Below are 17981 nucleotides of genomic sequence, written 5' to 3'. Positions count from 1 at the left end.
AAATTATTTATCATATATTTTGCAAGAACCTACATGAATTGTATCTTCTTTGACTTCACTGTCATCCTGCCACCTCACACCGTGCTTTATCTCTTATACACATGTATGATAGAAGTATCATAAGTTTAAGTTTTTCCTCGTCTCCTAACCCTTTCAGTAGACACCACTCAACAAAAAGCTATGAATTTTTGACAGAAAAGAAGTTGCTCAAATACTTTTGTTGACATTCGTACACCTTGAATTGTATCTGCTTCGGACACTTTAATAGATCATCTCACAGTTTGGGTGTGTAGCTAGTTTTGAATTACTATATTGTTGCTATAAATGAGATTGTGGTTTACGCCCTTATTCTGTTTTGGCTGTTAACTTAAAGGGCTTGGCAATTTTTTAACATGAAGAAAATAAAACCCTATGACAAAGCATGAACGCTAAGTGTAACCCAACAGTCACCAAAAATAGGTGAACCCATATCCAGTCTGTAGTGATGCTGCTTTAGAAACCTTCTTGGCTGTTGGAAGAATGAAGATGATTTCACACGGTTAATGAGAATTTCCTGGCGAGAGAAGGTGCAGTAATTGTTGAAAATGGCCAGTTGTTCAGAATTTCTGTTATCGTTGTAGTTTTAAAAATTCACATGAATAGGAAACGTAATGGGGGAAACTATTTCATCTCTTGGGGTGCATGATTTCCTTAACACATATCCAGACCCACATCCACTCTGGTCCACTCTATCATATACTCCTTTAATGATAGGTCTACAAGCGTATGATTGGATTCCTGTCTCTGGCATGATCCCTTAGACCTTAACATAAGTTAATGCTGAGTCAATTATCCAGCCACGAGCCTGTCTCACTAGCAGCTGAGTTCTTTCAGTATCCTATATATTATCTATTTTTCTCACCAGCAGACATTTTGAAATTGCATGTCAGCTGTGATCGCCACAAAAACCCCTCCTTTGTATAAAACAACTAGGATGTTGAAGCTAAGGTTTAGGAGTGGCTATTAAATTTCCACATTATCTGAAAATGTGCTTGGGGCATTAAATTTGTGGCAAGTTTTGTTTATAAAAGACCTTGAAGGTTATGTTGTATTCCTTGAGAACCCCTTAATTAATCTTTCCCCAACCAAGCCCAGTGTTCAGTGGAATGGACTTTTTTCTGAATCAGATTAGTGCAGAAAAGTAAGGGGTAAAAAAATGGGGGGGGAAAGTTTTTGGAAGTAGGCAGAAAGCTCCTGCCTTTGTCCTTCCCAAAGAATACTGAATTTATATCAAACATTTGATGAAAAGCTGTCTGCTTCTGTTAGAAGTTATTTCAAATGATGTACCTTACAATGCAGACTACTACATATTGAGAAGAGTCATGATGATATGGTATTAGTCAGTGTACCTTCTTCTTTATGTATACAGATCTGTCTAACCAAGCTGGCTATAGACTAGGTTTATATTTGTGAACACTATCTCATGATCTTATAAAATGCTGCTTATGTAATTCATCTGACAGCCTAGCTGGTGTTCATTTTTCACAGATGCACATGTACTCTCTGGGTATGACCCTATTCTGGGGCGCAGACTATGAGATCCCTCAAAGTCAGGTAAAATCACTGTCACAGATAATTTTGTCCCACATTTATTGGAACATTATCTTAAAAGCTGAGACAAGACACAACATGTATTTCAAAAATGTGATCTGGAATTAAATCAACAAATCAAATATTAGCATGCATAAAAGCTATGTATTTTTTATTTATGTTTCATATTTTATATACTAGAGCAGCACGGTGGCACAGTGGTTGGCGCTGTCGCCTCACAGCAAGCAGGTCCTGGGTTCGAGCCCCGGGGTAGTCCAACCTTGGGGGTCATCCCAGGTCGTCCTCTGTGTGGAGTTTGCATGTTTACCCCGTGTCTTCGTGAGTTGGTGCTCCGGTTTTCTCCCACAGTCCAAATGTAGGTCAGGTGAATCGGCCATACTAAATTGTCCCTAGGTGTGAATGTTTGTGTGTGTGTATCGGCCCTGTGATGGCCTGGCGGCCTGTCCAGGGTGTCTCCCCGCCTGCCGCCCAATAGCTGTTGGGATAGGCTCCAGCATCCCCGCAGCCCTGAGAGCAGAATAAGCGGCTTGGATAATGGATGGATTTTATAGACTAAGAACTAAAACAACCAAGATGGTAGAGTATCAGTTTGGTTATTCAGTCATAGCAGGTTAACAAACAAGCACAACAGATATTTAGAGTTGTTTCTCCAGATTAAACCTGCATGATATGAATGGAGAATCTGTAATCAGGAAACAAGTCGTACTCGGAAGTTTTGACTTCCCGTGTATTGACTGTATCCACATATATATCAATGAGAGAGTTTATAAAATTATTAATGTTGCGTTATTTACAACAGGATGTTTACAATAACTCCAACAGTGACAACAATCTTACTTTGGTTTATATTTTGTATGGTGATGCACTTCCCCTGCGTATGTCACTCCATTTACATTTTATATAATATTAAGCATATTTTGTACAGTTAACATATTGATGATGATAACCTGCATCGCTAATATTTCTTTGTGCCCTACAGCCTATGAAATTAGGTGAGCACCTAAACAGCCTGCTTCTCAACATGTGTGATGATGTCACATTCAGTCGAATGTCTGTGCGCACCGTGCTGGATATCTGCAGCAAGCACATAAGGAATTCCACTTGTGAACCCCCCTTCTCCTATATCAGAAAACTGGTCCGTTTGGTACTGGGTAGCCTTTCCCAGGTATTTACGTGCATGAGCCTGGAGATGTGCACAGACGCATGTACACACATACCCGTAATACAGTGGAAGAGACTGATTGTGGCATTATATAAAAGTACAGATACAAACTTGCCATTTCAAGTCAATATGGATGATCAGATCTTCTCTTACAGCTCTTGGGACATGTGGTCATCTAAGCTGCATTTCACCTCTTTAAAAACCATACAACCACTATGTTGCTTTTTTAAAGCTTTTTCTACTTTAGGTCAACCTCTATTGAAAGGCTAATACTCCTGATTTTCGCTATTATTTTACTCACTCTGCATTCTGCATCACACTTAGTACCAGCAGCTCAGCAAAGTGCTTACACTGGAGCTAAATAGACCATTATCTGTTTTGTCAAAACGCAATATATAAGTTGAAAGGCAGAATAGAGAATGTAGCTCTTGCCTGAATCAAGTGAGCTTATGATGGATCACAGCTCAAATAACAAATGACAGATGTACTGTCCTCTCAAACTATACGACACCCGAGCTTAAACTTTTCTCTTTCTTTTCCTTTCCCCCTTTAACTTCATGCATCTAACTTTCTATTTTGCTGTGACTCTCTCACTTCCCCACTGTTTCCCCTGTCTTTCTCAGCTGGACGGTTTGCTGACTGACAGAGAGTCCCTTCCAGAGCGGAGTAAGGAGATTCGAGAGAGGCTAAGGGGGAAAGGCCTCCCCTCAGGTAACCCAAACCACACTGACACCCAGTAAACCCCCTACAAAGTGATACAGAGGCTTTCTTTGATTTGTGGTTTAACACCCATTGGACCTTTGTTTAGAAGCAGTCATCGTAATGCGCTTTACAACATCACCAAGTGACTATAATGTTCTGTAAATGGCTCATGACTCAGTAACGTTAGAAGTGGTCAAACCCATGGAAACCAGATGACGCCCACCCTTTTTGTCAATGCTCGTTCCCTAATGTTAATTAATAGCAGTTAGAGTGATACATCAGTCATTCTTTGAAGGCACCTTTTGTAGTACTCTCACATCATGACAGATAAACCCACCTGAAATGCTGACGTGATTTTTTTCCTCATTATGTTGAATAATAAAGGTAAAGAAGTGATTCAGACACCAGGTTCAACTAACAAAAATTTGATTTGGTTAATGCAGTTCTTTAACCCAGGATGTTCCCTTTATACTCCAGACAGTTGCGAAACAACATCAAATCTATTCACTTTTAAGAAAAAAAAGCAACATGTCCCTATAAAACATTGCAGGTTGGGAGTATAATGAGCCAGTGATTATTTGTGGGATGGACTATAATTGAAGACAGTGAAAATTATGAAAGTAGTGACAGTTCATTGCAAGGGCAGGAGTAGGAATGAGCATATTAGAGGGACAGCTCGGGTTGGATGGTTTGGAGACAAAGCAAGAGAGGCAAGATTGAGATGGCTTGGACATGTGTGGAGGAGAGATGCTTGGTATATTGGGAGAAGGATGCTGAATATGGAACTGCCAGGGAAGAGGAAAATAGGAAGGCCAAAGAGGAGGTTTATGGATGTGGTGAGGGGACATGCAGGTGGCTGATGTGGCAGAGGAAGATGCAGAGGACAGGAAGAGATGAAAATAGATGATCCGCTGTGGTGACCCCTAACGGGAGCAGCCGAAAGTAGTAGTAGTAGTAGTAGTAGAGTAATGACAGTTCATTGCTTATTTCACTTGTGTCAACAAGGTAGAGGGGGAAATCTTGCCCTGTATACTGTAAGCACTGTGTCACCACCACAGGAGTGGTAACATTAAGCTAATTTCAACACAAAACCAGCAATATCGGTGCTGAATCTAGCTCTGTCCCTGGAATATTACGCTTCTTTGAAATGATTATGACTACAGCTGTAGGAGACTAGCCAAGAGTGGATTGGCCCAGACTACCAGATCCTCAGTACACCATCTGCCTTTTATGTCTCTGTCATCAGATAATGAGGAATACTGGCAGACTGGCATAGACAAGTCAGAACAGCACAGAGCACAGTATTTTCAGGTGACAGTGCTTTTTAATGGATATGAGAGTCTGGTGTTGAATTCCCACTGCACTGTTAAATCCTTGCCAAGGTCTGTTTGTAGGGCTGTCATACAAGAGGACCATGCAAGGTGTTAATAAGAAGTGTCTATGCTTTTAAATTGTAATTCTAGTTTTAGTTCATACTGCTTTTTAAAAGAAATAATGAAAGTTGTGAGGGGCTGACAGTATATGGCTAATCATGCATGTCTGTTTACATTTGTATTGCTTTCATTATGAGGTATAATGTGATTGTTGTTAAGAGATACTTCCACTGAGTCAATCTCTGCAAACACAGACAGTGGATTCATTAAAGGATAAACCCAAATTTAGGTTTTAAAGTTTTGAAAGATAAAAGTGTGAGGCTGGAAGTGAGCATGTTTGAGTGACTGTCAAGGGCTTGGTCTGTGTTTGTCAACGATGAAACATCTCCTGGTTGTCAGGCCTTCCTCCCTTCATTGTGGAAGAAAATCAGCCTTGACAGGGAGGAGAATAATGGAGAGAAAAAAAATCTAGACAGTCAGAGTTAAAAAAAGAAGAGAATCGAAAGTAGACGAGAAGTACCGTGCTGAAACCGAGAACAGGATTTAATTTAGGAAAATATGACCAAATCCTCCCAGTGGTTTTTGAGAAAACTCCATTCAGGCCATAGAGAGGAAAGCGGTGCAAAAACATGGCTGTTGTCCTGGTTATGTAAGCGCGGCATGGCATTGATTACAGATACATATTTTGGAGTCACCAGTGAAATTTCTGGTCGGCTGTTTGTGTCAGTACTTTGTTTCCCTGTTTGAGCAGCAGCCAGCCATAAGAAAAGTACCTGCAAAGAGTATTACTCACTTCTTAATCGCCTTTCTTCCCAAGGAGTGTCTCTCTCTCTCTCTCTCTCTCTCTCTCTCTCTCTCTCTCTCTCTCTCTCTCTCTCTCTCTCTCTCTCTCTCTCTCTCTCTCTCTCTCTCTCTCTCTCTCATATTTCAGTGACTTCAAACTAATTGTTGCTGGAGAAATCCTGATTTTCTTTATAATGTTGGTTGTTTTCTGATTACTGTTGTCTTCCGATAGTATTCTGGTTGTTCTGTGTTGCTTTAGTCTGACAGCAGCAATCTATAAAAGTTAATAAATACTTAATAAAATTGACCTCGTTTTCAATTTTCACGTTTCGTCTAGTCTAGTCTTTGTGTGCTTCCCCTGAGTTCCTGAAATATTGTCTGTCTCTCTTTGATGTGTTTCCCTGTAAAGAACCAGCATATGTTTTGTAGATTAAAGCACCACATGCAGTTCTTTTTTATAGATCTAAACTTCTCCCATTTCCTCTTTTCTTTCATTCTTGCATCCTTCTCCATCTCTTTCTCCTTCTGTTTCCCTCATTCTCAGTGTTTGTGACCACCTCTCATTTTACTCCCCCTTTTTGGCTAGTGTAAGGGTTTGTACTGTTCTGGTTTATAGAGGTAGTGTGAGAAAACATGGACGGGCCTTTTCATAGTCCAGATGTAACGTTCACAGTTGGATGTCCACTGCGGTCAGCGCAGACAAAAATGACGTATAAGCAGACCTTAGCGTACAACCACGCACTGCTCAAAATTTCTGTCCACATGTTCCAAGAGTTTCAGTTTCACCTACAAACATAACAGTGTCACACAAAATATAGCTGACAAAGATTGTGGGAAATGTAGGCTTTTGGTGTATACTGGTACTCTTGGAGTATGAAAGGTAAAACTGTAGACCATGTCTTCATTTGATCCCTTGTACTTAAAGATATTGTAAGCAGCTGAAGTATGTGGACAATGAAGTATTTGATCAACATACTTGAGGCAGTTTTAGGCACAGAGAAATGTATACAAAGCTGGATGCGCTCATGTTAGAAGTACATTTTAGCTGATTATTGTGGCAGGGTGTTTTTTGGAAATACATTACAGCTTTTATCAGGAATCAGGAACACTCTATTTGTCATTTCACTTCATGTACTTGTGTACATGAAATGAAATGAAATATCGTTTCCCCCAGCCCACAACAGTGCAACACAAAGACAAAAATACATATCCAAAAACTACAAGAACGCATATATCCAAACTAGAACACATATATCCAAACTAAGAACACATGTATCCAAACTAAGAATGCATATATCCAAATTAAGAATACATATATCCAGACTAAGAACACATATATCCAAATTAAGAATACATATATCAAGACTAAGAACACATATATCCAAACAAGAACACAATCCAAACTGAGAACACATATATCCAAACTAAGCAACAAAAAACTTTTATGTTTAAATTGTTGGGAATAGATGCCGAACAGATCACACGATTTTCAGAAACGCTACTTTCCACTTAAATACTTAATACCCAAAGTACAACAGATGGCAAATCTTAATTTGTTGGTCCCTTTCCTGTGGCTCGTCTACCTTACAAATTGATTTGGTTACCATCAGCTTTGGATACTAGGATAGATCAAAACACGGAGTCCTACAATTCTTTAGTGAGCATTTGTGGTACTGCAACATAAGTCATGATATATTAGGTAAGCAGCATCTTTTTCATCAGTTGTAATCCAATTACCATAACTCTTTAATGAATGATTGGGTTGAGTCTGGCAACATTTTTGGCACCTAATAAAACAGTTAGTGGTTCTCAATTAGCCAGTTTCAACCCAGTTAGTGTAGATGTTACTTGACATAATGGCCCTTTGCGAAGAGGCTCTGAGGACATCCTTCTCTGTTGGTGTTAAGGCTGAGTAGAAAGACAAAAATAGAGAAACCTATAAGTTGTGAGTGACAATAGTAGAATTTCCATGCCTAACAGCCATGTCATTCAGAGTCTTTTACAGTTGCAAAACTAAAGAGTCTGGAGGAGCACTTACAAACCCCAATTCCAATGAAGTTGGGACGTTGTGTAAAACGTGAATAAAAACAGAATACAATGATTTGCAAATCCTTTTCGACCTATATTCAATTGAATACACTACAAAGACAAGATATTTAATCTTCAAACTGATAAACTTTGTTGTTTTTTGCAAATATTCACTCATTTGAATTTGATGCCTGCAACATGTTCCAAAGAAGCTGGGACAGGGGCAACAAAAGACTGGGAAAGTTGAGGAATGCTCAAAAAACACCTGTTTGGAACAATCCACAAGTGAACAGGTTAATTGGAAACAGGTGAGTGTCATGATTGGGTATAAAAGGAGCATCCCCGAAAGGCTCAGTCTTTCACAAGCAAGGATGGGGTGAGGTTCACCACCTTGTGAACTACTGCGTGAGCAAATAGTCCAACAGTTTAAGAACAATGTTTCTCAATGTACAATTGCAAGGAATTTAGGGATTTCATCATCTACAGTCCATAATATCATCAAAAGATTCAGAGAATCTGGAGAAATTTCTGCACGCAAGCGGCAAGGCCGAAAACCAACATTGAATGCCCATGACCTTCGATCCCTCAGGTGGCACTGCATTAAAAACCGACATCATTCTGTAAAGAATATTACCACGTGGGCTCAGGAACACTTCGGAAAACCATTGTCAGTTAACACAGTCCGTCGCTACATCCACAAGTTCAAGTTAAAACTCTACCTTGCAAAGCGAAAGCCATATATCAACAACACCCAGAAACGCCGCCGTCTTCTCTGGGCCCGAGCTAATTCAATTCAGTTCAAGTCAATTCAATTTTATTGTCATTAAAAACAATGTGCAGGCACATGTTAAAAATGAAATGAGGGCTGTGGCTTCACCAAACAGTGCAAGACAGACACAGACAAACACAGTATAAGATATACACACATGAAGACCAAAAGCTAAAAATAAGTTAAAAAAGAGCTGGAGTACAAAATATTTAAAATATCTACAGACATTCAGTGGGTAGCCAGGTTCAGGTGGGCAACAGCTTGTGGAAAGAAGCTGTTTTTGAGCCTGGTAGTGCGGGCTCTGAGGCTCCTGTAGCGCCTCCCAGAGCGCAGGGGGGAGAACAGTCCATGGACTGAGATGAGATGGACTGACGCAAAGTGGAAAAGTGTGGTGTGGTCTGATGAGTCCACATTTAAAATTGTTTTTGGAAATCATGGACGTCGTGTCCTCCGGGCTAAAGAGGAAAAGGACCATCCAGATTATTATCAGCGCAAAGTTCAAAAGCCAGCATCTGTGATGGTATGGGGGTGTGTTAGTGCCCATGGCATGGGTAACTTGCACATCTGTGAAGGCACCATTAATGCTGAAATGTACATACAGGTTTTGGAGCAACATATGCTGGCATCCAAGCGACAACGTTTTCAGGGACGTCGCTGCTTATTTCAGCAAGACAATGCCAAGCCACATTCTGCACGTGTTACAACAGCGTGGCTTCGTAGTAAAAGAGTGCGGGTACTAGACTGGCCTGCCTGCAGTCCAGACCTGTCTCCCATTGAAAATATGTGGCGCATTATGAAGCGCAAAATACAACAACGGAGATCCCAGACTGTTGAGCAACTGAAGTCGTACATCAAGCAAGAATGAGAAAGAATTCCACCTACAAAGCTTCAACAATTCGTGTCCTCAGTTCCCAAACGCTTATTGAGTGTTGTTAAAAGGAAAGGTCATGTAACACAGTGGTAAACATGCCCCTGTCCCAGTTTCTTTGGAACGTGTTGCAGGCATCAAATTCAAAATGAGTGAATATTTGCAAAAAAAGAATAAAGTTAATCAGTTTGAACATTAAATATCTTGTCTTTGTAGCGTATTCAATTGAATATCGGTCGAAAAGGATTTGCAAATCATTGTATTCTGTTTTTATTTACGTTTTACACAACGTCCCAACTTCATTGGAATTGGGGTTTGTAGGTACAAGAAGGGTTTAGTTGTACTACACCTATTCAGCCCAATTAAAATCCACGTTTAATCCCTTTCAAAGTTTACTTAGCATGAAATATCAATTACTTTGATGCCCACTCTGTTAGCTGCAACGTGATCATTTTATAACTGTTGATCCCAAAATCTTTCTATACTATGATGAGGAACAGAGACTAGAGATAGATAATGGTCTGGTTCATTTATTCTAGTTTTGAGTACCAGTAATGTATTTTTGTATGTGTTACTTTGACATAATGTTTTTTCTTTTTTTTTCTTCTTTTTTTTTAATCCAGTAAGTAGTTAGTAAAGTCTGGTTTGCTGCTGTATCCAAAAGGGTTCTCTCGAGGGCAGTGAAGGGTTCTTTCTGGAGACATGAAAATCAGACTATTGACACCACTCATCTTGTTATTATTTTCTTATGTGTCCCGTTTTCAGGAAGGAGTGCTGCTCCGAGGGTTTTAGAGCGATATCGGGCCCGGTCCCAGGAACAGGCTAATCTGAACCGGGGCCTAAGTCGCTCCATGGGCTCTCTGCCCATCCAGGACCTCATGAAGGCAGACTATAACCCTAGTTCTGAGTCTTCTGTGGACCTCTACCCCAAACCCCAGACACTCCAGCACCAACACTCCCATCCCCATCTGCACCCCCTTCATCCCCAGCAGAGGGGTCGGCTCGTGGAACTGGACCAGAGATCTTTACCTTACCGTGGTGGAGATCTTGGTTCAGGCCAGACCAGGAAGACATGGGCTTCATCTGTGGACTTGGCCTGTATTGATCCAGATGCTCTTCGTTTTGGGGCTTTGGAGGATGCACGGAGGGGCAGCAGTGCCCTCAGTACCCACTCCATTGGCCGACACAAGTCACCATCGTGGGCATCTAGGGATAGAGATTCTTCTTACTCAGAATTTGGTGGACAGAAGAGCAGAAAGGCGCATCACCACTCAGCGCTGTCTGTAGGCTCCAACGTCACCAGTGCCTATGACAGGATTAAGGAGAGACAGAGGAAGCTGCAGGTGCTAAGGCAGGCAATAGACGGTGAGTAATCTCTCATCACTTAAACTGCACTCAACAAATTGTTCTCATGGAAGTTTCCTAGATATGTCTCCAGTGCGTACATACAGAAAAAATTGTGATTCAGACTGAAAGCTGTGGTTACATTTCAGTTTGCATTTCTTTCAGTTGAATGCAAGTTCTTTTATGTATTTGTCTAAGAGGCTGCCTGGAGAGTTTAACCCACATTCCTTATTCAGAAATTTGTCTTTGTAAATCAAGATGCAGTTATTCTATTCCTTTTTAAAACATGCACGACAACTTATTTTTATACCTAAAAATAATCCTACTAGATGATCCTCATGTGGATTTTCATGTAAAGCCAAGTCTGCTGCAGTCACCCTTGAAATCTGCCATAAAATCTACCCTCACGAGGCTCTGACCTATTTAATTATATAAGTAAATATTAAAGAAATATCAAATCATTTACAAGGGAAATTCATCAGATTGAAAGGTCAATTTGTCAATAGACAGAACCAAGAAGGCACAGCAGCTTAGGTCTAAAAACTCAGGTGGCTTGGGTGACACAGCAGAATAATACACTAGTATCCCTACATTGGGTTTTATAGTTCAACCTGACAGGGTGTCCGTCCATTGTAATTAACAATTCCAGGTGGTGGGAACGCCCGTATTGCTGAGGGTGGATCTGGGAGAAACGGTGTGAGCCTCTGCACGTGTTTCATTCTCCTGAAGAAAAATGCAGCCGTCAGTTTGAATAGAAGTGGTTGGTGACTCCACAAAAATCGAAACACACAGGTGGTTGTTCACACCCTCCCCATCCACTGTAGTAGTTATGCAATGGAGGGAGTTTAGGAGAACAGGGAATTGGACATGCCAAATTTGGAGAAAAATTAGAGGAAATGAAATAGATTCAGAGACTTAGGCAAACTATCAGCCAGACTGATCTTGAAGGTGAAAATGTGAAAGCAGTGAAACAGAATGATTTGAGCAGACAGACACCCTGACTAGTTATAGGCTATGTGTTCTTCTGTAACTACTATGTGGGGTGGACATTGGGTGCTGGATTGAATGAGTTACCAGTGGTGAGGCTGAGTGTTTAGACAGAAAATATGAGTCACTGGTACAGAGGTTCCCAAATGGCTGATTCTAATTACAGGCCAGCTTAATTCTAGCTTACTGCTAACTGTCACACATTTTGTATTGCTAACTCTCTCTCTCTCTCTCTCTCTCTCGCACGCGCGCTCTCGCTCTTTTCTTCTTTTCCTTCGTTCCTCTGTCTTGATCTCTGCTTTTTTTCAGGCAGCATAGTTTTACATCGTCAGTCACATTTGGTGCATAATGTTTACATTCACATACCTGCCAGCTGTCAACAGACAGTACAAATAGAGAGGAGTGTGAAGGATGAATTGCTTCATATTATAAACTGTCAGTTCTACCTCTACTTCCTCTGTTTGCGCCTTCTCTTCTTCCATATTCTACCCCAACTCCTTCTGACTTAAGTCTTACTGCTTTTCTGGCATTTATACTTTAATCTATTTTTAAAAGAGCCACCAACCAACCGGTATTTTTTTTTGAGAGTGTGGCAGTTTTTATTGCCAACAAGGCCTGCCTTCCTTCCCTCCCTCTATCAGTTACAATGAGAGGTGCTTGGTCTCTTAGTTAAATATGGGAGTGTGAAGGGAGGAAGGAAAAACTTCCGCCCCACCAGTGGACCGAAGGAAGGACATTAGCATGGTGGATGGCCCCTGTTTATTTTTCCACCTGTCGAACTGTGTGTGTGCATGTTAGGGGTTGCACAGAGTACTCGAGCGTTCAAGTTGTTGAGCAGTTACATCAGTTCTCGAGTTTCTACATGAACGTCGAGTACTCGTTAATCGCGTGATGCTAGATCTCGCGTGTACTCTGATTCCAGTTAGAGCCACTTCCGGTTAGTTCTTTTATCGATTTTTCCTCACATCATGGATTACCCAATGTGTTTTTGCTTTATTGTTGTATTTTACTGCGCAAATTTTCTTTCCCAGCTGTCGTTGTGATGAAATAAACATGCAAAAATTGTGAGTCTTGGGACGGATTTCTCAAGGAATTGCTCTAACTGAGTCTGTCATTTAATAGACTGGGCTACTACACTAACTAAAGAAATTAATGTTACAAAATAGATGCAAGCAAATGTGACTAAATTAATTTTTGAGTCAGTTAGGTTTACTAATGATGACTAGGTTTCACTGAATGTACAAAAAAACAAACAAAAAAAAACAAACAGCCGCTATATCTAAACACAATAAGAACACTTACCCGCTTTGTTGACTTAACTTTCTATCTTGGGCTACTGTAGAATGTTGGTAACAATAACGCTAAAATATCATCGATATCATCCATACTTCATTATTGCATAAGGTAAGACCAAGTGTTATCTTCTTATCATATCATTAATTTTATGCTTTGTTCTATGTGCTGAGATCAGCCCCATCATAGTTATAGTCTAATTGATACAAGACACTTCCCACACGACCCCCCCCCCGACTACGTGAGAACTCGAGTTTTTTGGGAAAGGTGTACTCGAGTTGTAAAGTTATGCACTCGTGCAACCCCTAGTGTGTGTGTGTGTGTGTGTGTGTGTGTGTGTGTGTTCGCTTTTGAATCTGCACATGCCTCTGCTTGTATATAGAGGAGCGAGAGTGTAATTTTCTCAAGCATGGGCATCTTTAAATATTTCTTTTTGTGTCTCTCTGGACCCACTGTCCTTTTTTCAATTGCTTCTAAATGATAAGAAAATAGTGAATAATATTAGAGATCATGCTGATGCAAAGGAATGTTCACTTCTCTTAAAACTGTGTGAGCTGGGCAAGATGGCTGAACCAAAATATTTTTGTACTCTATCCCAGAGCTATTCTGCTACAGTATGAACGGGGCCTAATAGAGCACAGAAAATTTACAGAGCCTCCTAGATGTTTTACTTGGCACACATCCTCTTTCTTTTCTTTCTTTCTCTTACTTTTGTATGTTCTTCTCTGCAGGAAAACCATGGCTCAGCAGTGGTCAATGCTCTCAGGTTTCATCCCGTTACACAGTGCCTAAGCTGCTGCTCACTTCTGCCCTGCTTCTCCTGCTGCATGTGTGATTATGTGTGTGTGTGCGTGCGTGCATGTGCATGTTTATACTTGGGCTTACCTCTTTCAGCCACTGCCCCCCACCCCCCCAAACCCCCATTTTTAGTGCCAAGGTGCTTCAATCAGTAGAAAGTTTCCTAGGAGTCCTGGAAGTCTGTAATTGGAGTCATGTGTAGCGGATGAGGGAATTCCAAACTTTATTGGACTTTCCGGTCCTTGGCAACAGGTCATGTGGATCTGGGCTGGGCTGGGTCTAGCTAAGGAAATGCTCCAGAACACTGTAGCCCTAGGGGGAAGGGGAGGTGCGTACATAAGCACAGCCCCAAAATTTTCATAATCATATTACAATTAGGTTTGTTAACATCACAGTTTCCTTCAGGAAACTGAGCGTAAAGAAAGCCTTTGAAGAAATCTTGTGCACACCAAGTTAACTTTATGGTCATTTAACTCCATATTCATTCATCAAACTTCTCCTGAATCTCATCTGCTTTTTTGTATTTAGCAGGCAATCATTCACGAGGCACTCAAACAACAGAGATTTAGTAGACAGAAGCTTTTGCAGTATAACATTTTATGTTTACTTTATACAATCTTTATGCAGTTTGAATAAGATTTGTACTGTAGCTACATTGTTTTTGTTTGTTTTTGTTTTTTTTCGCTGAAGTAAGTGAACTCGGAAGGAAAAGTTGAACTGCAGTAAGCTATCATTATCTATCTTAGCATATGTTTTGGTAGGAGTTCCTCCATCTTCCTAGGGACCACCAGGCTGTAAATAACCTCGGTGTCTTGAGTTTGTGTCTCTTCACAGCTTGAGCACTCCTAAGGGCCATAGCCAGCAAAAGCTGTTTATGTTCTCACCGAAAGAGACAATCCTGTGTGATATGATCAGGGAGAAACAAGAAGATACAGCACCGATGATGAGGGTTAGGAGAATGAAAACGATAGGAGGAGAGCAAATACAGATAAGGGCAAAACAGTGGCATGTAACTATGCTAAGTCAAAAGAGGAAATTCCCAGTGTACACAAGAAAAAAATGTGTGTTTAGTGTTTGTCTACTCTGAAAAAAGTGAGGGCCACATTATGGACTGATGCAAAGTTAGTTGTGGTGTATTAAACCACGGAACAATTCCTATTCTGCTAATGATAATGCCCCAAGGTGGTTTTGTTGACACAGCATTCAAACATGAACTGCAGCTAACCGAAGCATGTGTGAGCACGCATGTTTTAGCGTGTGTGTGTGTGTGTCAGCACCTTTGAGAACGTATATGTGTGTGTTGCTGCCTCGTGCTCACTGATTGGGAAGGACAATCATTTGCTTTGGAGGCGCTCTCTTGATGTCTCCCAGTGAATTAACTGGTCCACTCCATTGGTCTTTTGTCTCTTTCCATTTTCCAACTGCTTACATTCACTGCTTCCTCAGTAATAATCAGAGACGGAGAGAATGAAAAACATGTTTATCTGCGTCACCCACTACATACCTGTTTTCTTGCTTCCTCAAACTCTTGTCTGATGTTCACATCAATATTATTTCTCTGTTCATCTGTCTACCTTAGTCAGTGCCTTTTTCTTCTCAATTTGTTCCACCTTTCCTTTCAAGGTAAGTGGTGTTAGCTTCAGAACAATTGTTAATGTAACACTGGCGCTGGATGTGACTGGGTGTTGCAACGTTACCACATAGTAACTGGGACTGACCAACACCCAAATGAGACATTAATGGATAAACCAAGGTCTGGTTTTCCCACAATGCTTTTAACATACATACTCAACCTGCCTAACTGACAGTGAACTGCCATAACATTTAAATGTATAATACCTTTGCCCATAGTGTCCACATTTAGTATACACTTGGCCCAGCCCACTCATTAGAAAGTCAGAGATGAGTCTCATTTTCAAAACTTTAATGCAAGTACTCACACTAACCATTCATTTTGAAATCCAGACAGAAAGATTGAACAAGCTAATACCGTACTAAGGTGGTTAGAGGATTGGAGATTTTAAGAGAATTAAAAATAGGGGAAGCACCCTGATTTTGTTAGAGTGCTCTGTTCTTAGAATTATTAAGGTTTTCCGTATGAAAACTGATTTGGTTTAAACTGATTCAGTTTTAATAACAATGTCAGCATTTGGTATTACAATAATGGAATATAGTGTAGGATATAATAGAATCTCTCGATTGTGAATTAAAGGCATTTAATCACTAACACCATCAATCTATCGGAATCTGAGAAGACTGTTCAATACATCAATTAGTGGCACGGTGGCCCAGTGGTTAGCACTGTTGCCTCACAGCAAGAAGGTCCTGGGTTCGAACCCTGGGGTTGTCCAACCTTGGGTCATCCCAGGTTGTCCTCTGTGTGGAGTTTGCATGTTCTCCATGTGTCTGCGGTGGATTTTCTCTGGGTGTTCCGGTTTCCCCCACCATCAAAAAAAGACGTGCATGTTAGGGTTAGTACTCCTGTCTGTGCCCTTGACCGAGGCATGGCAAGACGAACTGGAGTTGGTGCCCGGGTGCTGCACGGCAGCTGCCCACTTCTCCTAGCTACACAGCTAGGATGGGTTAAATGCAGAGAGGAATTTCCCCATGGGGATTAATAGAGTATATCAAAATCAAAAATAGATGCATGGGCAGATGAATGAATAGATGGATAAAGCACACAGGAAGACAGAAAAGAAGAAATAACCAAGTGATAGTTACCATTACCCCCATCCCCATCCCTCTACACAATCATTTAACTGTTAGTTCTAGTTAGATGATTAATGCAGTTACAAATTACAAATACAAGGTTCTGTGGAAATGACTTGACGGGGCTGTTCATAATAAGATGACTTAGATTTGCATTTCTGTGGATTGTAATGCTTCTCCCCGAAGGCCTTTTTATCCAACCGTCTACCTTACCTTAACTAGCACAAGCTACTTAAGCTGCCAACAGCTTTAATCTGCCTTACCAATGTTCAACTCTTAACAGTAGATCAGATGTGATTTTTTTTTTATGTACAAACCCCAATTCCAATGAAGTTGGGATGTTATAAAACGTGAATAAAAACAGATACAATGATTTGCAAATCCTTTTCGACCTATATTCAATTGAATACACTACAAAGACAAGATAATTAATGTTCAAACTGATAAACTTTATTGTTTTTTGCAAATATTCACTCATTTTCAATTTGATGCCTGCAACACATTCCAAAGAAGCTGGGACAGAGGCAACAAAAGACTGGGAAAGTTGAGGAATGCTCAAAAAACACCTGTTTGGAAAATTCCACAGGTGAGCAGGTTAATTGGAAACAGGTGAGTGTCATGATTGGGTATAAAAGGAGCATCCCCGAAAGGCTCAGTCAATCACAAGCAAGGATGGGGCGAGGTTCACCACTTTGTGAACAACTGCGTGAGCAAATAGTCCAACAGTTTAAGAACAACGTTTCTCAATGTACAATTGCAAGGAATTTAGGGATTTCATCATCTACAGTCCATAATATCATCAAAAGATTCAGAGAATCCAGAGAAATGTCTGCACATAAGCGGCAAGGCCGAAAACCAACATTGAATGCCCATGACCTTTGATCCCTCAGGCAGCACTGCATTAAAAACCAACATCATTCTGTAAAGGATATTGCCACGTGGGCTCAGCAACACTTCGGAAAACCATTGTCAGTTAACACAGTTCGTCGCTACATCTACAAGTGCAAGTTAAAACTCTACCATGCAAAGCGAAAGCCATATATCAACAACACCCAGAAATGTTGCCGGCTTCTCTGGGCCTGAGCTCGTCTGAGATGGACTGACGCAAAGTGGAAAAGTGTGCTGTGGTCTGGCGAGTCCACATTTCAGATTGTTTTTGGAAATCATGGACATTGTGTCCTCCGGGCTAAAGAGGAAAAGGACCATCCAGATTGTTATCAGCGCAAAGTTCAAAAGCCAGCATCTGTGATGGCATGGGTAACTTGCACATCTGTGAAGGCACCAGTAATGCTGAAAGGTACATACAGGTTTTGGAGCAACATGTGCTGCCATCCAAGCGATGTCTTTTTCAGGGACGTCCCTGCTTATTTCAGCAAGACAATGCCAAGCCACATTCTGCACATGTTACACCAGCGTGGCTTCGTAGTAAAAGAGTGCAGGTACTAGACTGGCCTGCCTGCAGTCCAGACCTGTCTCCCATTGAAAATGTGTGGTGCATTATGAAGCGCAAAATACGACAACGGAGACCCCGGACTGTTGAGCAACTGAAGTCGTACATCAATTAAGAATGGGAAA

At 40.9% G+C, this 17981-nt stretch overlaps 1 protein-coding gene across 1 annotated transcript in view; it reads left to right on the top strand.

The window, feature by feature from the left end:
* The window catches only part of ptpn13 (protein tyrosine phosphatase non-receptor type 13), a 104730-nt gene that overhangs the window by 20496 nt on the left and 66253 nt on the right, over positions 1–17981 (top strand). Inside the window, exons 5-8 of the mRNA XM_056290219.1 lie at positions 1528–1593; positions 2570–2755; positions 3376–3463; positions 10041–10640. Of these exons, the coding sequence (XP_056146194.1) occupies positions 1528–1593; positions 2570–2755; positions 3376–3463; positions 10041–10640 (940 nt within the window). The remainder of the gene's footprint in view (positions 1–1527; positions 1594–2569; positions 2756–3375; positions 3464–10040; positions 10641–17981) is intronic.

Source organism: Lampris incognitus, chromosome 12 (assembly GCF_029633865.1).
Source record: "Lampris incognitus isolate fLamInc1 chromosome 12, fLamInc1.hap2, whole genome shotgun sequence".
NCBI classification, from domain to species: domain Eukaryota; kingdom Metazoa; phylum Chordata; class Actinopteri; order Lampriformes; family Lampridae; genus Lampris; species Lampris incognitus.
The sequence above is the reverse complement of the archived record's forward strand: the minus strand, read 5'-3'. Positions and strand labels throughout refer to the sequence as shown.